This window comes from Stenella coeruleoalba (genome assembly GCF_951394435.1).
Source record: "Stenella coeruleoalba genome assembly, chromosome: 3".
In the NCBI taxonomy this organism is placed as follows: Eukaryota; Metazoa; Chordata; class Mammalia; order Artiodactyla; family Delphinidae; genus Stenella; species Stenella coeruleoalba.
This window is the reverse complement of record NC_137148.1, coordinates 81,100,333-81,124,750: the sequence shown is the minus strand read 5'-3', so window position 1 is coordinate 81,124,750 and position 24,418 is coordinate 81,100,333. Positions and strand designations below refer to the sequence as shown.

General features: G+C 36.7%; 1 protein-coding gene across 2 annotated transcripts in view; it reads right to left on the bottom strand.

The window, feature by feature from the left end:
* Nucleotides 1–24,418, bottom strand: part of FAM174A (family with sequence similarity 174 member A) — a gene marked incomplete at its 3' end in the record, with an annotated part of 35,402 nt that overhangs the window by 1,609 nt on the left and 9,375 nt on the right. Inside the window, exon 2 of one of the 2 annotated variants that reach the window (XM_079917206.1) lies at nt 11,464–11,598. In XM_079917206.1, coding sequence (XP_079773332.1) covers nt 11,464–11,598 — 135 coding nt within the window. Of the gene's footprint in view, nt 1–11,459; nt 11,599–24,418 lie in introns of those variants that run through there. The other variant, XM_079917207.1, reaches the window with a different exon arrangement.

Sequence of the window (24,418 nt, the reverse complement as noted above, 5' to 3'; positions counted from 1 at the left end):
TAAAAATATATATTGAAGGTCATTAAAAAACCTGCTACTCATGAACAATAAATAATTCCTCAGAATTCATGCCTACATTTAGTGACCCCCAACTCCAAACCCAACATTTCTCTTTTGCCAGTTGCCAAATTTAACCTTCAGAAAATACTCTGAATAGCCAGAGTGACATATTATAAGCTGTCTGCTCAATATTTATTATCTCCTTTTTGTTTGCTAATAAAAATACTGATTTTTTTGTGAGCAAAGTAGGGTGGCAGTCTGTTGGGGGGAAGGGGAGAGTTCTGAGAAATTTTGATTTCCTGATAAAGAGACAGACATGGCTTGGGTTCTTGCCTCTCACTATTTTGTTTTCTGGAATACAGATGTGATGGCTAAAATGGAAGCAGCCATATAACCACGATAAAACAAACATCAGAAAAGATTTGGGAAAACTGCATAGATGTAGAGATCCTGTAATCAAACTGCCATTGAATAGATGCCAGGAGTCAACTCCTGCATACTTCTTATGATAGGAAAAGACTTTCGAGTCTCTGTAATTCTAGGTTCTCTACTACTTGTAGCAAGAAATAGTCAATCTAACAGAAGCAGAAAGCAGGGACTGAGGGGAAAGGGAAATGGGGAATTGCTACTCTAAAGGGTATGAAGTTTCAGTTATGCAAGATGAATAAGTTCTAGAGACCTGTTAAATAACATTGCACCTAAGGTTAACCATAGTGTATTATGTAACTAAAAATTTGAGAGGGTAAATCTCATGTTAAATATTTTTACCACGTTTTTCTATGAGGTAAAGCAAGTCTGTAGTATCAATATATTTTATGGAAACCTCAGTGTGAGTATTTTTCAAGCTTCAAGAATGTTCTGTCTCTACACATTATGCAATGATACAATAAAAAAAGACATTTTCAAGGACAAACTAAGAGCTCACTGGGAAAATCTTAAACTATCAAAATGGCTATTAAACCAAATCAAGTTTGAAAGGAAAAACTGTCCTAGTGTAGTCAAGAGTATTGTTATTCTTTGTTCATTTGAATACATTTGCAAATATTAGATTACTGGAGTTTTTTTTCCTCCCTGGTCCTTTTAAAGAAGAGATAATATCTTTGGATTTTAAAGAATGAACACTATCTGAGAATGATGGGAAAGGTTAATGCCTTAATAATTGTGTTTAGGACTTTTTCTGTCCATAAACTTGAGGTCCTTGTCCCTGTACTGTCCTGCAACCCCATTCACATAAATCAGCCTTACAGGTGGCTATGCTCTGCGTCCCACGCCCAACTATCCCACTATATACCTCAGAGAGTCTGCAATCCAGACTATCACGGCAGAATATAAATCCTGAACCAAAGCAGTAAGTAAACATTTTATTAAATAGATCAACTGCTATATGAACAGAAACTTGTGATTCAACTGTTCTGTAAGTTTCCATTTGACAGAATTAGTTTAGACCAGATCAGTCAAACACTTTTGCTCTAGGTCTGTACTGTCCAACACAATAGCAATCTGGCAATTTAAATTAAAATTTCAATTAGTTAAAACCCAATAAAATTAAACATTCAGCTCCTCAGTCACACTAGTCAAATTTCAAATGTTGAAGAGCCACATATGGCTAGCGGCTATCATATTAGACAGGGCAACTCTAGACCATGTGCTGAGATGAGAAAACAGCATTACCAAACAGAATTTAATGTTACATATCATTTGTTGAAATAATACACAAATTATTCATGTTCTTAACCAATAAGGACACTGTGATGATGAATGGAGCAAGGCAAATTTTCTTCTAAGGCTCAATGTCCACAAAAAAGTAAAACATACAAAAACCCCCAAAACCCTACATGAAGGTTCTCTTTTATTACCTGTTTAAATAATGACAAAGACAGCATAGTTCCCTTTAAATGGGTAAACTACAGACTATCCTACTAGTAACACACACTGGACATCCTTAAATACCAATTTCTATCTAAAATAAGCATTAGTACTTTGACATATTCCTATACATATTCTATTTACTTTGAATAACCTTAGTGTTTATTCTGATAAAATGTTATGCTCCACATTGAAAGTAGTGATTTAGAAATTAGAACTATTTTCAAATTGATAACTGTTTGAATAAGATCTTCTTAATGAGAGTTTCTGGTTAACACACTTATATCAAATCTGCTTCCTGACTGTGATATGCTGATGTTAATAACCAGAAAATACTTTGTAGCTAAGTAACATTGAGCACAAATGTAATGAACACATACAATACAATACTAAATTTAATGAAGCAGAATGGAAGTAGCTAAAAAGCAAATATAGAGTTTTTAAAATTACATACTTGGCAAAAATCACTAGAATAGCCTTGAAGTGATAGCAGTACTAGCTTTTAGAAGCTGCTACCAAGATTGCCAAAATGTCCTTTAGTGTACCTCAATATAAAATAATAACTTTACTGTTCAGCAGAAATCAAACAGAATAACAAGGTATTTTTTCCACTTGTTTTGTGTTGTAAAGCACTGTTTTAAACTGCATTTTTGAGACTGCTTATGAGTATTTACTTCCAACATTTTTTTAAAGAAAAATGAAGGTAATTTTTAGTTAATATACAGCTGTCTCTGATTACTCATCAGTTTTTCTATCTGAGAGAGCTAAAACGTCCTACACAATTGTTAAAGAATTGATATTTGGTTTTCAGTTTTATAATTCCTTTGCACAAAATGTTTCAGTAACCAAACAAAAGAAATTACCTCTAATATACAAAATTAGGATATCAATAGCAAATTCAAGAGAAGTCATATTAACTAAACTGTTTGAGCTATTTTTTTCCACATACCTACAAATTTTCCCAATTTGACTGTATTAACCTCCATGCTTAAATCTAGTGGTAAGGATGGTTAACTCCTCAATATCCATTCAACCCCAGATAATAATTCTGAACTAATCATGGTACTTCCATTTTTCTTGCAAGTGTTTAGTTTAGGAATGATCACATAACCAATGATATGAAAAACAAAAACAAAACTCTGTTAAACAGAGTTTCTGGGGAAACTATTCTCATTCCTAAGAAGGAGACACAAGATAGCTGGTCCCTAACTTCCACTGAAAATTACTATTCTGGGCATGATTATAGGAACTGCTGGCACCATCCTATTATTGGCCTCAGAATGAAGCCCGCACCTGAAGATGGTCAGAGTCAAAGGGATCACAAAGAACAGAAGCCAAGAGCCCTGATGTACTGTGCCTGGAGTTGGCCCTACCTGTTATATCTTATTACATGAAATAATAAACTTCCTTCAGGAAATTTAGGTTAAACCATATACTAGCAGTTTCATATGGTTCAATCTAATGCAAAGAAAGTTAAAAATAAGTACTCCAAATTCTAGCCACCAACAATTACTATTAAAATTTTTATGTACTAAAAGCCACATTAAAAATACCCCTCTCAGAAAGAGCTGACTACAAAAGGATAGTTTTATACTGTGATGAAATTTTAAGCAAGGAAATAAATTTACCTCTCTGGAAATGACTTGCTTCCCGTTATTTTGTGGATAGAATTTGGAAAATGAAGATGAACTAATTTTAGAAAGCACTTAAACAATGAAAGAACCATCAGTAAGACATGATCCAACAAGAATCACCAGCAGTTATACTAGTAGACTAATATGATTCTGCACTGCAGTTGGCAAGGCAGGCAAATAATAATATTTATATTCCTAATTTTGGGGGTCCCCTTTGAAAAATGAACAATAGCGAGTGCTTGTACAGAAGACAGAATGAACAGACTTTAGAATTATTCTTTTTATGGGTATAAATCAAATAAATATTTGAAAAATGAAATGAGATTTCAGCAGGAAGAGAAGCCTAGATTACTTAAACGCTCTGAGCCTCAGTTTTCCTATCTTTTCCCCTGCAGAGCACAGGCTCCGGATGCGCAGGCTCAGTGGCCTGGCCCATGGGCCCAGCCGCTCCGCGGCTTGTGGGATCTTCCCAGACCGGGGCAGGAACCCGTGTCCCCTGCATCGGCAGGCGGACTCTCAACCACTGCGCCACCAGGGAAGCCCTAAAGCTTTTTTTTTTTTTTTTTTGCGGTACGCGGGCCTCTCACTGTTGTGGCCTCTCCCGTTGCGGAGCACAGGCTCCGGACACGCAGGCTCAGCGGCCATGGCTCACGGGCCCAGCCACTCCGCGGCATGTGGGATCTTCCCAGACCGGGGCATGAACCCGTGTCCCCTTCATCAACAGGCGGACTCTCAACCACTGCGCCACCTGGGAAGCCCCAGTTTTCCTATCTTTAAAGTGAGAGCAATAGAAACTACCCTGCAAGATGGTCTTGATGATTTCATTGTTAAGGAGCCTAGCACAGTGTCTGGTACATCCTGCACTAAGGCAGGTATTTACTATCAAGTGATTATTATAATTACACCTATTATAGTTCTGCTACCCCACTCTGTCCAGGTTTCCCTCTGGCTCAGTGATAGGACCCCTGCCTGATTTTATCCCTCTTAAAGACATTCTCTCTACCACTGTCATACATTCCTTTGCTTTTTTCTACCATTTATATGACTGCTCTGGGAAGCCCTTCCTGAAAATCCTCTTTCAGGGCCTACGAAGACCTTGTGATACACTCTCCATATAAGTAGTGATTTTTCCCTTTTATTGAGAGCAACAAATGGCATTAACCATGATTATCAGCTGTTATTAAAGTGAGTTACAATAGGATCTATACAGATAGTCCCCAACTTATGATGGTTTGACTTAACAATTTTTTTTTGACTTTATCATGGTGTGAAAATAATATGCATTCAGCTGAAACCATACTTCAAATTTTGAATTAGATCTATTCTCAGGCTAGTATTATCTTTCCTCTTTTGTGATGCGGGGCAGTGGCAGGGAACCATGCTTCCCAATCAGCCATGTGATCACGAGGGTAAACAAATGATACACTTAAAACCATTTTGTACTCATACAACCCATCTGTTTTTCACTTTCAGTGTGGTACTCAATAAATTACATGAGATATTCAACACTTTATTATAAAACAGGCTTTGTGTTAGATGATTTTGCCCAACTATACGCTGATATAAGTGCTCTGAGCACATTTAAGGTAGGCCAGGCTAAGCTATGATGTTCAGTTAAGTTTGGTTTATTAAATGCATTTCCGACTTACGATATCATCAGTTTACACTGGCTTTATCAGGACATGTCCCCATTGTAAGTTGAGGAAGATCTGTGCATCTTTCCCACAAGATAAATTTGAAATGTTGAATAAATTGATGGCATAATGCATGTTTAATATCTAATACCAACATTGGAAGATCAGAGAAAGTCCTGCCCATTGAATCTACTTCAAATGAAGTAATAGAGTTTGGACTGTATATCTCAACAGAAAATAATCTCTAAGTTACAGAAGGTAATAGGAATACAAACACACCTCTGTCCACACTTCTCTGAAACTTCTGTCCATTACTAGAAAAGAAATGAGTCTACCTTCCTCAAAGTGAGAGACAGAAAAAGAGGTCGATGTGTGCATAGACCTTGAAAAAAAATCACAGTAGAGATCTAAAATCAGTGTAGGTGTTATTTAATGCTGTTTGAAGAAGAAAATAAAAGGGGAATAGAAAAACTGGTCTTTGCTTCTTGGCACTCTGAAATATCCATCTTATTGCTCATTTTAAAAGGTGCAAAAGTAGGTCGGGCTTAGAGAAGAGCATTACCTCTGGTTTTAGCAAGGTCAAAAAACAATAATTGGGAATCCTAAGTCTAGCTCAGACTTCTTTGTTCTGTATTTCTGGCCTATGTATGTATATCTATTGTTAACGACATGAAGCTGGGCATTTTGTCCATTTTTGTTCACCACTGTATCCCCAGAGCTTAGTAGAGTACCTGGGGATACATGGCAGATAGTCTATCATTGCTCTTAGTGAAAAAATGAATCCATCCAATTTGCTATGTCCTCTGGGATATCATAGGCACCTCCAATACTCATGGTTAAAACTGACCTCACACCCTTTGATAATAATCCCACTCCTATAAATTTACCCTGAGCATATACCTCCAATAATATAAAAATATGTATGTGCAGGTTTATTCATTGCAGTATAATTTGTAATTGCAAAATCACTGAAAACTACCTAAACATCAGAGCATAGGCAACTGATTCAATAAATCATGATACGTACACAACATGGAGTATTATGTAGCTGTGAAAAATAAAATCTCTATGAACTTATGTAGCATGACTTACAAGAGATACTATTAAGTGCAACCAAAAAATATAAAAGAATATACACTATATGCTACCTCTTGTGTAAGAAAGAAGAGAAACATAAGAAACAACATATTCCAACCAACTTTCATCAAAAGAACCACAGGAGGACAAACCAGAAAATAATGAAGTTGATTATCTACAATGGGTGAGATGGGAAGAATGGAGTGGAAGGGATATGAGGGAGTGCTACTTCTCTGAGTGTGCCAGAGAGTGAGTGGGTGTATATTCTTAAAATTTTTTGGTATAGTTTTTACTTTTGGAAGCATGTTAGTGTTTTTCATATTTAAAAAAAACAATAAAAATGGGAAGGACAGAATAAATCTAAAACAGAAGCAAGCAAATGACTTAAATTATATTTCAAATGACTATTACAACCACATAGAAGAGGGGAGAAAAAAAAGAACTAAGCCAAATTACTTACTGTATCTGACTACCCTCAGTCCTGGGCAGGATGAGGCTCTGAGGAGAAAACTGCAAACAAATCCTAAACTCTTCTTGGTAGATTTGTTTATTGTAGTGCTCTAGGCAAAGCAATTCTGAAACTATATTAGTTTTATTATAAGATTGAGCAAAGAAGTAAACATATTGATGTTGCTGGGAGCCAGGATGTTGCTGGGAGACATTCTTAACACAATGAACAAGAAAAATGCCACTATGGAAAAGGAAGAAGGCAAGAAAGAACCCAGTGGGGATGGACTGGAATGGTAGAATGGGAGGTGTGAAGTAATAATATCTAAAGTATGCACATATATGCAAATATGCATGTATAAGTGTGCACGAGTGTGTGTGTGTGTGTGTGTGTGTGTGCGCGCGCATGTGCGCTTATGTATACATTTCATAAGCTTGTCTGCTGACAGGGCCAAGAAGCAAGGACGCCCAGTAACAAAGAGCTCACCTAGTACCCAAAGGAACTAAGCCTCCTTGGAGAAATGGTTGATTCCATGGCTGTAGCAGGGTAGGTACAAAATGAGCCTGGAACACCTTGTTAGGCCAAAATGTAAGGAAGTGCTTAAAAAAAAAAAGGGAGCAAATCACAAGTGCACAGAAGCCAGCTTGAAGAGGCTCCCACTGGCAAGTACATCAGTGAATTATAAACCTTTGAAAAAAGAGAAAATCATGATTCCATAATGTCAATAAGTAGATAGATAGGTAAGTAGATAGATAGATAGATAGTTAGATAGGCACACGGATAGGTAGAAAAAGAAGAAATGAGGGTAAGCTCTTGCTTACAGTACAGTGTCCACGCTGAATGGTAAATATGGAGGAAATGTTGTGGTTGGAAAATCATTATTTTGCAACTATCATAGTGAAGATTAGATCAGGCAAGAATCATGACAAATGGGTACTAAACCTAGGGGGAAATGTTGATGATAAGCAAAATATTTTCATGATTTTAAAATGTCTATTTATTAGTTGCAAAGGGGAAAAAAACAGTGCATACTAGAGAAATTAGACAAAACCTTGAAGAGGTACATCACAATTACCACTGCTACTGAAGGACAGATGGACACTATGTGTCTCCAGATACAATATCCTGAGAAGGATGTAGAAAGATCTATGTAGTATTTCCACCAAGAATGCATACTCTGAATCTAATTGTAAGGAAATACCAGAACATCACTTAAATATAAAATGAGAGGGATGCAATCTTCCATATCTATATTATGTGAGGAAAGAGAGAACACAAGAGAACAAATAAAGTAAAATGTAAAGGAAAGGTGATTCTAGATAAAAAGTTTAGGATACTCTTTGTACTATTTTTATTCCTATAACTTTTCTGTAGATTTGAAATTATTCCCAGACAGAAAGTTTTTTCTTTTTAAGTAATGTATGAACATATGCTCTTTGAAGAAAAAAAAATCAAATAACATAGAAGTATATAGAAGGAAAAGTAAAAATGAAAATGAACTGTCAACCCCCCAATCTCACCTCTTCCCCACTAGAAGCTAAGCTTCACAAAGTCAGGATTTAAAAAATTTGTCTTTTCTATTCTGTTGCTTTAATGTGTTCCAAGCACCTAGACTAGTGCCAGGCATTAAATAGTTGCTGTATAAACTAGCTGCTACATCATTCATTTATTGGATGAATGAATGAATGAATAGGTAAGTACACTTAACAGTGTGCTGTTCTCCTTACTTAATCTAGACATATGTACGTTAAAGTTTATTCTAAGTTTTTTAAGTAAATGGTATCATAATACTAAAAAATTCAAGCTGATTTCACTATCAATTATCACTGATAATTATCATTATCATTACTCCCAAAACTGCTTCTCCATTATTACCATTTCTCTCTCTTTCACCCCCCAAACACAATACCTAAATCTTGTTGATAATACCTTTCAAAGCCTCTTGAATAATTCACTCCTCTCTACTTCTCTTGCTATCACCTAGCACAGGCCACCCCATGTACGTGTACCATCTAACGGGTCTTCTTCCTGGTCACCTTACTCCTTATCTTACTCTTCTCCAATTCATGCACAGTAATCTTCGAACTATAGCTTTGATTGTTTTCCCTGTCTTAAAATTTTCCAAGTGTCTCTTTGTAACCTGTAGAATAATTTCTAACTGATTAACATGGATCACAGCCTGCCTTCTGACTCTTTGTTCTGCCTTACCCTCTTCCTTTTGCATTCAAAGCTCAAAAATCATTCATCCACCCATTCATTTATTTCACACATATTAATATAGCATATATTTAACTTCTTTGAGTTTCTTGAATACACTATACTATACTCTTTTGCTTCTGGTACTTTGTGACTGCAGTTCTGTCTCCAACTCCTGCCCCTGTATCCACCTTTCATTTAGCTAATTTTTACTCATGTCTCAAGTCTCAGTTTACATGTCATTTCCAAGAGGCTTTTCTGGACCATGTGTTTTTGGTTAAGTGTTCTGTGCCCCCACTATTGGTTCTCACACCACCCTATTCTTATTCTTTCTCTGTTTATGTAACTCTGATGAATGTCTACCTGCCTAATGGAATGCAAGATTCATGAGAAGCAGGGCATAAGAGAGGGATAAATATGGGAGAAAGGTCTGTGATGAAGCAAAATACAGAATAAAAGATGGCTACAGGTAACTATATCTCATGGAAACTGTCCCCTTCTTTATGCCCCTCCTACCTTCCCTAGTTCTGTCCCTCTTCATCACTCCTAGGCCACTTTCCCCACTACTACAGCACAGATCTCGTTATCTGATTACATATATTTCAGTCAAGCGGCATCAATAGTTCTCCAATGATAGCAGGGCACTACCAAACTCCTTAAAAGACTACAAAATTCTTCTGGGCTTCCCTGGTGGCGCAGTGGTTGAGAGTCCGCCTGCCGATGCAGGGGACACAGGTTCGTGCCCTGGTCCGGGAAGATCCCACATGCCGCGGAGCGGCTGGGCCCATGAGCCACGGCCACTGAGCCTGTGCATCCGGAGCCTGTGCTCCGCAACAGGAGAGGCCACAACAGTGAGAGGCCCGCGTACCGCAAAAAAAAAAAAAAAAAAAAAAAAAAATTCTTCCTATTTTGCTAAAAAAAAAAAGACTTGCCCATCCCCATGACTTGTCACAGCTGATCCCCAGGTATAACACCTTTCATGTATAAATACATGTGCACACACAGCAGGCTGCATTCCAGACATTTTCTGCTGCTTACATTCTGAACAACTATCATTTTTCACAACCACTAAGCTCTGGGTGGTTGCTTCTGACTGTCAAGCACACTTAAAATAGACAAACTGGGCTTCAAATTCAGTTCCTCTTTGGAAACAACCCCGACTTCCTAAGTCAACAGCTTCCTTTTTTGTGTTCCCTTTCTGTGTACGTACAGAAGAGGTACCTTGTATGCATTTAGCTTTTTAAAATACTACAAATACCACACTCTTTAAATACTATAAAAACTTTGCTGAAAATTAAAGGAAAATAATTATATAAAAAGTGAGACTTCACCCCCCATCCTCCTCAATGAGCACCTTCTGTAGGGTGAGCCCAAGATGAGAGAAATGGTGAGGTGTTCCCTCAGTCAGTCTCAGTTCCCAACTGTATTTCACAATTACTGTCATTCTAGTGTGTAAAGATAAGTATCTATTACACACTGGCTCCTAAATGCATGCAGGCAACTTCATCAGGTTCACACCTAAAGAAGCAGTCAACAACTGGCAATATTAGACTTAATGGGCATTGTACAATACTTTATAGGCAATTTAAGGTCTTTCAGGGGGTATATTTGAATGTTCTAAATAAACTTTAGAATATTCTAAATAAAAAATTTTTATGTATTCTATTCATGTTTATTTTCACTAAGAGACTGAATCCCTAATGAACAAATACAGTTGTTTTGTTCATGTTTATATATCAGGTCTCTAATACTATTTTATGGCATTTCATGAATGTATTTTTATTAAATGAATGAATTACCAGCAACTAAAAGCTCATATGTATTTGATTTAATAGCCCATTTTTTGTTGAGTCTTTTTTTAACCCCCAGATTTCTGTACTCTTTCTATATGCACCTGATTCTGGACTCCAGTTTTCCTTCATCCAACTAATTTCCTCCTCTATTTCAACATGTCTTTCCCTATTGAGTGGAACCTTTATTGCCTCCTTTCCTCATTCTATTTGCATTGAAACTAGTCTATATCCATATAACTTTGTTTATCCAAACCTTTTAGGAAAGGTCTTAACACTCAGTGAGAATAGATCTGAGAATAGACGTTATAGCCACACTGTCAGACCACTGACGATTAGTCCCACAATTCTGCCAAAAACACTGTTTACAAATAGAATAACCCAGACTAAAACCAAAATATTTTCAGAATGCAAAAAGAAAATCAAGTTTACTAATCTCCCTCCCTCCCTCCCTCCCTCCCTCCCTTCCTCCCTCCCTCCCTCCCTGTCTCTCTCTCTCTCTCACACACACACACACACACACACACACACACACACACACACACAGAATTATTATTATGCAGCAGTTAAAAGGACCAAGCTCTTCAAGGAGATTTACCATAATGATTTCTTTGGGGGATGATATTCTATTGTTTACATCTCTTTTAGCAAAGCAATGCGAATGTGAGCTATTTGTTGGGTATCACAAAGAACTTCATTAAATAGAACTGAAAATAATCATTTAGGATACAAACTGTTAAATGAAATTCTACTTTATTTTTTCAGTTTACTTGTCAAAGTACCTCCTGACTCATGGAATTAAACTGCTCAACACTTACCTTCGAGGATGATTGACATCAAACAGTGTGTTATCATCATCCTCATCATCTTGTTCTAAAGGTGTCAATTCCATGTTTTCTATGTTAGTGTCCAAAACTCCGTATCTCCTAGTCTTTCGGTTTCTTCTTCTCATCCTATTAAATAGAACATATTAATGAATAAAAATTATTTGAATATGGTATACATGATCTTTATACTTACTTGTAAACTAAAAATAAATTATCCCAGTTTCTGACATTGGAGGCATTCAATATCAGAATGGTTGCATTTCAGAAACGAAACCAATTTACCACCTAGGATTATCAATTAAACAAAAGCTACTCCTGTATGTTTGTGTGCCATCACCATTTCTTCTGTCTGACATACCTTCTTCTCTTTCTGTCAACGTATAATGTTGACAGATAATCCCTCAAGTCTTAGTTCTGGTACAATATTTTTACTGAAGGCTTATGTTCCAGCCTTCTCCCCATCTCCTCCATGCCTTACCACTGTGCAGCGTTAGGTACTTTCTGCCCCACTATGAAACTGTATGTATATATGCACTCAAATTCTAGACTAGGTAGCGTACACTCCTGGCTGCATATCAGAATCACCTAGGGTATTTTAAAAAGCTCCTTACTCGGGCCGTATCGCCATACAATTAAATTATAATTTCCAGGGATAGGAACTAGACATCAATAGCTTATTAACGTTCTACAAGTGTCTCCAATGTACTGAAAGCCACTATCCTAGATCAATGGTTCTTGAAGTGTGGTTCTCTGGATCAGCAGAATCACAGTCATCTAGGGGCTTATTAGAAATGCAAATCCTCATGCCCACCCGGACCTAGTGAGTAAGAAACTTTGAATTTGGGGCCCAGAAACCAGTGTTTGAACAACCACTCCTTGTGAGTTTGATGCAAACTAAAGTTTGAGAACTACTGCTCTAGAGGAGAGAAAATATTTTAATATTTAACTATTATCTGTATATATATGAAGGCGTCTCATGATTTAGAACCCTACTGTCTCCTTCTCTCTCAAATAACTTGTTCTTTTCCTTCTAATTATTTATCTCAGTTTGCATTTATGTGTGCTACGTATGTATTTATTTGAGTGTTTATTTGCCTGTCTCTCCCACTAAGTTGCATGAGGGGAGAAGCCATACTTATCATGTTCAGCACTGTATTACTACTTTGTAGCACAGTGTCTGATTAAGATTCTCCTTAAATATTTGTTGAGGGTCTGAGTGACATCATATTCTAGTTCAGTGATCCAAATCTGACCCTGAAATCAATGCCTATATCACCTCCAACGTAACAACCTCAACTCTATACACAGAAAAATGTTTCTATACAGAAAAATACAGAAAAATGTTTCACACAAGTATCTATGGGAGTTTAAAAACAAAACAGAAGATAGCAAGTAATAACAAATAAGTTTACTTAAATTCTGATTCACCTTGTGTGAGGTAATAAGTGTGATAAGAAATACTACAACTATAGCACCAAGTATAGAGCAATACGAGCCTCTGTAAAAATGATAGTGGGGATCCCTAGGAGACAAACTGTCCCGTGTGTGTATATATATTTGAGCCTTACTAAGAAATATTTGAGTCTTACTAAGCATCAGGCATTTTGCTAGCTTCTGGGTATAAAGTACCTGGCTGAGTGATCAAAATTTACAAAATATTACTAACTTTAGGTAAAAACCAAGATAATTTCCACTAATTACTGCCTAAAAATCTATTCTATGTGCCCAACCAAAGATGGTAGAAAAGGAAACCGAGGTTTAAGTATAGTATTTAGAGCTACAAATATAACCAGTGAAAGAGTTAATACTAATAACTGGCAAAAATGAGGTAGAACTGGTGATGGTATGAAGTATAAGCCTGTCTTTATATAGTGAAAAATTACATGTGTTTAGTTGTTAAATTTACAAGTATATATATGTGTGCATGTTTCTATGCATTGAATATGTGTGTATGCTGATAAACATACACATCCACACATACCTTATGTAGACCAGAAATCTAAACTTTTTTCTGTAAAGGATCAGGCAGTAAATATTTTAGGCACTGTACATCACATATGGTCTCTGTCACACATTCATCTTAACTTCTTCAGTTATTATTTTGATTTTTTACAACGCTTTAAAAATGTAAGACACATTCTTGGCTCATAGGCCTTAGAAAAACAGGTCAGCAGACTGGATATGGCCTATGGGTCAGTTTGCCAATCTCTGATTTAGACTTATGAAAGTAATTCACAGAAGAACTAAGAACAGAAATGATAGAAGTACTGACACTGGAAGTAGGAATAGAAAGGTACAGGGGAATTATAATTCACTATTGGTCTTTTTGAACCACGTGATTTAATAACATTTGCACGCATTGCTTTGATTTTAAAAAGTGAATACATAAGAATGAGTGAAGCCACTTGGCAGCTTAAGTTAAGAATATTCAGAGTCATAATTTCTTCTCTTCCCTTTTGCCAGTCTGTTGCTCAACTTTCTAAACCATATGGCTTCCAAACATTCTGGCATTTCAGTCATGTGAAATTATTTTTGGAAATAAACTAGATTCTTTCAAGTCACATATTACATATCAAATAGTCAATATGTTAATAACCAAGTCATTGTCAGTCACAGCATACCTTGCCAAGTCTTTAAAAAGGAAATGATATGAACATAGAGTTTAAGGACTTTTGACATCTCAGCTGACACTCTTCTCCACTTCCAAGGTCATCATCATACCTTGAATGATTTTCCAATCTTTCAATGAGTGGCTAATCTAATCTGCCCAATAACACTGTTTTCTCTTTCTGTTTAAACATTTGACTGCATTGGTGTGAGCACTTTATCATTTATTTCAGCTTCTACTGTCTTTTAACGTGTATATAAATACCACTTTCTGAATCCAAACTCTTTAATAAGAACCTACTTCATATGCAAAGACTGTGTACTCTCAGGCACCAAATAAATAGGGGAATGCTGTTCAGTTAAAATGAATTTAGTATTTTAGTAAACGTCACTAATTCATACAAGAATAAGTCAAATAAAAAACTATATATTGTTAAATAGAATTTAAACTTGAAATGCAACTTCCCTAAGAATGTCTTTCCTAAGTCCAAGGATATAGGCGGTGATGGCTGCATGGTCATGACAGCTTTATGGCCATAAAAACATCAAATATAATAAAACACATCCATATGCAGTGATTTTTCTCAGGGAAAGCCAGAAACACTTATAAAGCTTTAAAATTATTGGGGTGATTCAATGAACCGCCTACTTAAAATACTAATAAATATGAAGTGAAAAATGCAATACACATAAAAATATACTGAAACTTTAAGTAAAAAGGCTACTTCCATTTTTTAATATGCAGTGTACATTATTTTTAAACAAAAGAGAGGAGGATTTAAAATTCATGCAATTTTAACAGCTATGGCTCTTATCCTACAAATTAATGTTTTCATTAAGCTCATGATGCCCAATTTGTCCAAGTATGTTAATAACTACATACATATAATCATAGATATGCACAGTTTTCTACCAGACATAGTAAACGCATAACTGCAACATGAAAAAATATTTTGTTGGCTCTTCAGTTAACAAAAAAATTGGGACTTTATCTATAAATGTGTAGAGAGGAAAATATGGAAGCCTAAGAAGGCAAAAGAAAATAGCAATATGGTTTATTATTATATTGAATTATATTCATTCATCACATGGCAATCACAGGTAAATGATCTTGATTAGATACCTTCCAGGTATTCAAGTTATTATTCAAATAGCTATCTAAGATAGATGCAGATTCCTCTATGTTCCATTATACTCAGGTCGGTAAGAATTATTTCTGTTTAAATAACATGTAAAAGCTACAGTAGAAAAATAAAACTAAACTACTAAGTAAGGTTGATAAAATTTTATGTAAAAATGTATGGTGCCACATAAAATAAACACAACAGAATAAAACTCCATTTCATTTTACTACTCTGTGAAAGGGAGAAAACCAATCAATGTAACCTGCTGTAACTTGCTGTACCGATCTGATTTTCTTGTTTTAACTGAATGCCTGTAGGGTATTATTAAGTAAGGAATTATATAAGTAATATTATTTCTTAATTTCTTCTATTACGCATTCAAAACTGACTGAGGAATATAGTATTTAGTGTATATTTTATAGACATACACTCTCCTATATGATTAGGTACAACGATAAAGCAGAGTAAATCTTAATAAAGGTACGACTAATGATACAGAATTTGTTTGCCTTGACTTTTTTTGGCAAGAAAAGTGAATTACTGATCAAGAATGGTTTTGGAACTCATTTTTTTTGCACTGAGACATAACTAAATAAAAATTGGTGAGCCACAATTTTAGTTGTCTATGATATTCATGAAGAAATTCAACCCAATATATAACACACAGTAAAAATTATTTTATCTGGAATCTCTCTCATCTTCATCTCCCATTCACCAAACCTAATCACGTTTTTCAAAAAGCAGACACCAGTAAGAGATGAGTATGTTATGAGTTGAATTGTGTCCCCTGAAAATTCATATGTTTAAATCCTAATCCTTAGTTGCTCAGAATGTGATGTTGTTTGAAAACAGGGTCTTCACAGAGTCAGTCAAGTTAAAATGAAGTCATCAGCATGAGCCCTACTCCAACATGACCAGTGTCCTTACAAAAAGATGAAATTTGGAGACAGATATGGATACAGAGAGAACACCAAGTGATCATGAAGCTGGCCCATCTAAAAGCCAAGGAGAGAGACCTGGAACAGAACCTTCTCTGTATTAGTCTGCTCAGTTTGTCATAACAAAATACCATAGTCTTGATGGCTTAAACAACAGAAATTTATTTATCACCATTCTTGCGGCTGGGAAGTCTAAGATAAAGGTACCTGCAAGATAGGTTTCATTCTGAGGCGTCTTCCCTTGGCTTGTAGGCAGCTGTCATTTCACTGTGTGCTCACATGATCTCTTCTTCAGGTGTAAAGGAAGAGAAAGAGAGCAATCTGGAGTCTTTTCCTTTCCTTATAAGGGATCAGCTCTATTAGAGAGGGCCCCTCCCCTATGACCTCATTGAACCTTTTTTGCCTCCTCACAGGCTTTATCTTCAAGTACAGTCACATATGAATTTGGTGGGGGGGGGGGACGTAAACATTCAGTCACTCCCTCATAACTCTCAGAAGAAACCGACACTGCCAATACCTTGATTTCGAATGTCTAGCCTCCAAAACTGTGACGTGGTAAAATTTTGTTAAGTTCACCTAGTTTGTGGTACTTTGTTATAGCAGCCCTGGCAAACTAATACAGTATGCAGAAGATTTATCAGGGGAAATGCTTCTGAAGGATAAAGAGGGAGGAAGCTGGAGACGAGGAGGAAATCCTACAGAGGGTGATACAGGTCTGACACCTGTGAGAGTAGAAAGGAAGGATGACAGGATAGGAACAGCAGTACCAGTGCAATGCAATTCTGAGAAAGTTTTGACCAGACCAATGGTATGTCCTTAAGCAAAGGTTGCCTATTAGAGAAGGGAGTCCTCTTTCAGTCACGATGACCAGATTTGGCTACATTCAATCATTGGCTGGAAGCAGGTTTAGGAATCATGGCACTGGCATGGATGTTGTGACAGATCCAAAGCTGTGGAAACTAGAGGCTATCCCCACAGCAGAGTCTCTTAAAGGGAGGTTTGATCAGTGTACTTCCACGGCTGCCACAATCACAAAGTCCAATTGACAGAACTTCCTAAGAATCACTGAAGTTCACTTATAGTGCTTACCACTGCTACTATCTATGGCCTTAATTATTAAAATAGCTTTATAACTGTCTACCTCTGTCTACTCTGGTCACTCAGCAATCTCCCCTCTAAAATTACCAGTGGTTTCCTACTGCTTGGCAGTAAATGATTCTGTAATAAGGCCTATAAAGACAACACAGGATGGCTCATACTTTTCTCTCTAGCCTCACCTTGCTCTTGACTCTACATTCTACTTCACTTTCTATACTCCATTGACAAAGCCTTCCCTCATTCCCTCATAATAGCTATGCTTTCTCTGACATTGGCACCACAATATTGCTGTGGTACTGCCTATTCATTTTACAAGGAAGCCTTCCCTAATCTACCCGCCTAGGTCACAAGCACCTATTATTGGCTTCCATACCACCCATACACATATCCTTTGAAGAACTTATCAAAGATGTACTTGCACACTTATTTTTGTAACTTTTTATCTTCTCTATTAGACCATTAATTTCATGGGAACAGGAAATAGATCTGTTCTTATCCCTCTGCCTACAGCACACAAGGACTGGCATAAAGCATATGCCTAGGGCTTCCCTGGTGGTGCACTGGTTGGGGCTCTGCCTGGCGATGCAGGGGACGTGGGTTTGTGCCCTGTTCTGGGAGGATCCTGCATGCCGTGGAGCGGCTGGGCCTGTGGGCCATGGCCGCTGAGCCTGCACGTCCGGGAGAGGCCGCAGCGGTACCGCAAAAAAAAAAAAGCATATGCCTAATAAATATCTGTTAAATTATTTAACTGAAATATTCAGATTCGCAATAGGTCTTGCATTTTCTCTGTATAACAAAGACACCTACAATTTTATATGCAAATCATCACCTCTGGTACAAGAGAAGCCAGAAAGAACACCATCTCCAGAACCATACCACAGCAAAACCTAAGGGATCTAGCCAATTTTTATATTGTAATTTGGATAATAGCCCCCTGGCTCAGGACACACACAACACACACAACACACACAACACACACACACACACACACACACACACACACAACACACACACACACACACACACACACACACACACACACACACACACACACACACACACACACACACACACTGCTAGAATAATTAAGCATATTAAACATGCATTCACTCCAGGACCTCTAAGATACTCATTTAGGATGTTTTAGGTAGATTAGCCTACCTGCTTTAGCCCAGGTGATTCTCATATGCTACCTCAATTAGAACCACCAATATTCAACTTGTATCCTGTGCTGTGGAGTTTCATTTTTATCTTTTGGGTATGTAAATTTACCATATTATAACATGTAGTTATTCTTCATTTACACACTAAATAATTGAAGTTTATCCTTTCAAAAGCCAAACTATTGTTTTTCTTTTAAAATCTCAGCATTCTACATGGAGCCATATCCAACACTAGAGCTATCCATGCCTTAATATATAGGATAAAATGAGTTAATTCTCCTCTTTTTGATCTCTCAAGGATCATTGTAATTATACCACTTTAGTGTAAAGCAATGGTGCTGTCATAAGTTATTGACTCCAAGTTGATAGACTACAGAACTTTTGAATCTTTTTGGCTTCTTTTCATAATTATTCTTGGGTCCTCTCTTTTGGCTTATAAGTTACCAGGCTCTGTCACTATCACAAGCTTGACCAAGTGCAGCACTAAATAGAAGATTCCCCAGCAAGGTATCCTGCCACTCTTCATCTCCCGTGTTCACTGCTAATACCTAAAAGTTAAAAAAGAAAAGATCAAATGCATGTTTATCTATGTTTAGGTTATTGGAATGTTGCTTTCTCTGATAGACCCCTTTTCTAAACAAGCTCCCTGTAATTCAGCATGTACGATCAGTTCTTGTGTTTAGATCTGTCTCCCATTTGATGGTATTCTGGTAGATACCCCCAGGTGAAGTAAACCTTAAGTAAATGTCATATAGCTTAGCTATGAAGTATCCTACATGAAGGTGCACAGCACATAGCTCCCTTGTCATCTTTCCTCTTTGTCTTTATATAGATTTCCTAGTGTTCTCTTTTAGGCCCTAGAATTTGGGATGTGAAGACTGATAATTCTCCTGACCTCCACCTCTAACAGTTCAGCATGGGTTTATTCCCCAACCGACTTTAAAGTCTTATTTACAAACCAGCGCCTCTAAGATTCATCCCGCCTCACCTTTGACTGGCTCTATGACCAACATTCTAGCAGATTTCTCTTACAACCTCCTTTTTTCTCCTTGCTCCCACCCCATCTCTAGCCTTGTCAGACCTAACCTCTTGCTGATTATAGTTTAAGAGGTCAAACACCACAGAGTATGGTATGGGGGAAATACATTTTTTTACAGAAAATACTGTAAAAAAACCCCAAATATATTACAATAGCAATTCTAGATACAGAAAAATTTCACTAAGAATATTACTATTTACCGAGTGTGCACATATGTCAGGCATTGAGCTAAGCAGCTTGCAAGCATTACCTGATGTAATCCTCACAACAATCCTATAAGTATCCTCATTCTAAACATAGAAAGTCAAAGCTCAGGAAAAATTAAATTTGGGACAGTAAATGGTAGAGCTAGGATCCAAATACAAGCAGGTTGATTCTCAAGTCTAGGTTCTTAAACATTAAGCTATACTGTCTTCCTAATGATTCAAAGTAATTCTAACCAACGTCCAAAATTAGCTACCAAACAGTCTTCTGATCCCTTATACAATGATCTTGCCTTATACCAGTCTGGATATATTGTTTTAAGTGAATTGCATTTTCGGGTTCATCCTTTCATGGTAAAAAGTAATGACTTGGTAGCTACTTACAATAATAAGTACATTTATGATGTTCTGGTTAGGCCTCTCTTAGTTTTGATCACTGTAACAGTATCTGCTTTTTGTTTATCCTAAAGGAAACTCTCTTCTGCCTTAACAGTACCAAGATTTTGGTTAGACAGCAATTGAGCCCAGCCCTAAGAGATATATAATGATCATAATAATTGGTGCAACCAATCATGAAAATATAATTTCCCTTTTGCCAGTCATTGTCTAGGGCTAAGTAGATGAAGCAGTTCAGACAAATGAGACAGAAGGGGTTAACTCAAGTAGTGGGGTTTCTGGGAAAGATTTTTCTCCTTGATAAAAAAAGAACATAGGAAGAGAAGGCCTCTTTTCAGGCCCCCTGCCCTCTTTCCTATTTGAGATACTATTGTGTGGGAACATAATGCTTAAAGCTGAGGTAGCCAACCCATGGTGAGACAAGGAAAGAAAAAGCCAGAATCCTTGATAATCTCACAAAGTCACTGAACTAAGCCTAAGCCTGCTCATATTCATGATAAGAAACAACTACAAAACATGTCCCTATGTTAAAGTCACGTTTAATTGGATATTCTATTACTCACAGGTAAAAACCTCCTAACTGATAAGGGTGTTGAGCATCCTAGCTTCTCTGAGTTAGGTTACCAGTGTTCCATCACCCACTTGTATGTTTCCATATGATTCTCTTCATTTTAAGAATCTGGATTTAAAGGTGGCCCATATGATAACTTGTCCAACTACTTCTTCACATAGTCCATATTCAGCACCATTCTATAAACACTTCCCAACGACTGTGTCATACACGCAAATGGTTTACTGATGTGCCAAAACAAAGATCTCCTTAGCCCTTTGGAGTAGCTAACAGGGTCCAACGTAGACAGAGATCAGGGCAAATAGTCTCAAGCATTTACCCTACATGAATATCAATTTCTAAGTGTGGCATGGCACGAAAAAGGTGGGGGAGCACTACCCTGGCCCAAATTCCCCAACAAATTCACCTCATTACTTTTATCTCCCAGAACTGCACATGATAAATATTGTTTAAATACAGAAAACCCCATTATCATATGTAGAAGAACAGACTAAAGAGATAGCTTTAGAAGCACGAAATCATCTGTGTGAAACTTCTGAAAATTGTAAATCACTATAGAATTTAAGGACTCTTTCATTCAATTACAAATAAATAAATAAAAAGAAGCACTCTCAGAAGCCTAGATTTTTGTCCTTATTATAAGAGAAAATGGAAAAGATCCATGGAAAAGACCAGAAAAGAGTGATAAGAAAAATAATAATCATTATCACTAGTAAAATTCATTGAGCAGTTATTATGTGCCAGGAACTGTGCTAAGTACTTGGTATAGGTCCTTGAAACAATCCGTTCTGGTAAATACTATCATTTTCTCTATTTTACAAAACCTGAGCTGAACTTTAGAGCTGCTGTGTAACTTACTCAAGAGTACACAGCTCTTGGGATTAGAACTCAGAAAGTCTGACTTCCCATAAGACTATACTGAAAAGGGGTTAAAATAGTAAAAAGGATCAGAAGCCAATAGAGGAAAATTACTCAAGAATTAAATGATTGGTAACAAATGCAGTAGAGCTATTCAGAATAAAGACCCTTCTGGTAGAATAAAGAACATTTGGTAGCTTGGAGGTGATTAGTGACCTTACAGACTGCTGGTCAAATTGCATGACACTTTTTGAGCCACCCATAGGCTCAAATGCCACCCATAGGCATTTTAAACCACTAGGCTAAGAAATATCTAGCAAGGTGGGTATGAATAGTTCATATTCCTCCTTGATTCCTAGAGCAAAGATGGATCAGGGAGGTGTAAATATGTTGTTTCGGTGATAGTATTCTTTTCTTTTTGCACCCATATTCCTTTATTGGTAGTATCTCTACCACAATAAACTGTCTGGTGAGATGATAATTAAGATTCCCACCACCTCTGCCAATAGAGAGACTTAATTTATTTCTCCTTCCATGGAATTTGATTCCTAAGCTGAGGGACAAAGAAACTGAAAACTACTGCGTATCTATACAATGGTATGTTCCTGCAAAGAAACCTGTGTGGTATTTTGATGTCTTGTCTCCTAAGCTGACTTAGTTTCTGCCTGTTCCCAGAACCGATTCTCCAGTTTCTCTTTAACTTTCTGAGATCTCAACATTCTTCCAGTAAATCCCCATTAGTTTAAGTTAGCCAGGCTTGTTCTATCTGTTTAACTAAAATAGTAACTGATAGAAGCAGTAATCTAATATTCCTTTAATATTAGAATGAAGCATGAAAGGAAAAGTGTACAGGAGGAGAAAGATGGGGAATGTTATTTCTTTTGAAAAACGTAATAAAATAATTGTTTTCCCTACCCAAACATTTATTTTCTCAGTCTAATCAAACTTAGTTCATTTACTAAATGTCTGAGTGCAAACACTGTACTTAGCCTTGGATAAAAAATGATAAGTAGGGCTTCCCTGGTGGCGCAGTGGTTGGAAGTCCGCCTGCCGATGCAGGGGACACGAGTTTGTGCCCCCGTCTGGGAAGATCCCACATGCTGCAGAGCGGCTGGGCCTGTGAGCCATGGCCGCTGGGCCTGCACGTCCGGAGCCTGTGCTTCGCAACGAGAGAGGCCACAACAGTGAAAGGCCCGCATACCGCAAAAAAAAAAAAAAAAAAAAGAAAATATAAGTAAATAGCCTTTGTTCTCATGTTTTTGAGTCTTCCCCAGACTCACACTGATCCCCGACAAGAACTAAGAACGCTCATTCATTAGGCAACTACTGACTCAGTGCCTACTCTATTTTGTACATAACGTTCAGCACTGGGGATATAATAGAGAATGAGACAGCCTCTTCTCATAAAGACTATGTATTAATCTTAGGAAGCCTACTCTGTTCCTTCTCTCTCTATATATTTCAATTTCTACAGAGAGAATCTAATTGTTATTTGGAATATTTCCAGACTCAAAGTGAAAGTTATCTCTAGTTACACATTCATTATAACTGAATTAGATTAAAGTAAAACAATATGGACATTTCATGGACTTCAACTACTTTACAAGTAAAATATTCTGTGTTTTCACATATCAGTTAATGAAATGATGATTTTGGCCCATTCTTCCCCCTTGGCACAAATAAATAATGCTGCTTTGTTGTCACAACTATTTTGGAAGTTGGGGGGTCAAAATGGGCATTCACCAAAATGAATAGTTTTCATCCCATAATCTGGAAGCAAAAAGCATAAGTTCTGAACATTGCCCAGACATTGTAAGCATCAGTCAAGCTTTGGACATCAGGTGGCCAACTAAATTTAGGACTTGGACTAAATGAATGTACTAGATGCTGGTTAAAGAGTCCAGTTTTTCTTAGCCATAGGTTCAGAATTTGGCTGTTAACACACAATATTAGTGAGTCATCCAACAGAATCAGACTGAAAAGACTGTACCCTTCTGAGCTTTACAGAAATGAAGATAGAAAATCAATGGCGATAAAAAATTATATATAAGATTATACATAAGGCGGAAGCAAAATGAAAAAAGATCATCCCCAAAAAGTTATCATCAGACCCATTATTTATATGTATATGAAACATAACACTTAGGATACTCTGGATATTTATAGAAAATATACAGATACCATTAACTAACAATTATATAGTGGGGAAAGTAATTACTGCTTCAATTTTCTTCTAATATTTCTTTATATCAAGAAGAAAGTCTCAGTTTAGTGGTAATATGTCTGTAACACCTCATTTTCTAACTTCCTCTTTAATAGAAAGTGGGCCTGGATTTGCTGGGTTTTGTGAACCAACAGTATATAACTCAAATAATATTGTTTCCACCAGTGGTTCTCAAATGTTTTGATCTTAAAATTCCTTTCCGTTCTTAAAAATTATTCAGGACCCCAAAGAGCTTATAAATATGTGGATTATATATATATCAATTATGTGGATTATTAATATGTTAATTAAACCTAAGAAAACTTTAAAATATCATTTGCTTTTTAAAATTAGAATAAATCCACTACATATTAACATAGTTTTTTTGTGAAAAATACATTATCAAAAAGAAAACAGAAAAATGAAAATTGGCATAGATTTAGATTTTTTCAAATCCCTTTAATGTCTGGCTTAAATGGATAGAACTAGATAGAAAATGAAAAGAGAGAAAATAGAAAACAGCTAGATTTTCATATCTGCTTCTGCCTTCAATCATTTGCAATGTGTTGTTTGGTTGAAGGATATAAAGAAAATCCAGGTTCATGTAGATATGAGCTTGGAAAAGGGAGGTGCATTTTAATAGTGTTTTCAGATACTGGTGTTTATGCTATTTTGATAGTACACCAAAACTCAACAAGAAGTAGTTTCTTAAAAGCTAGTTGCAATGTGCAATTTGAAACTGTATC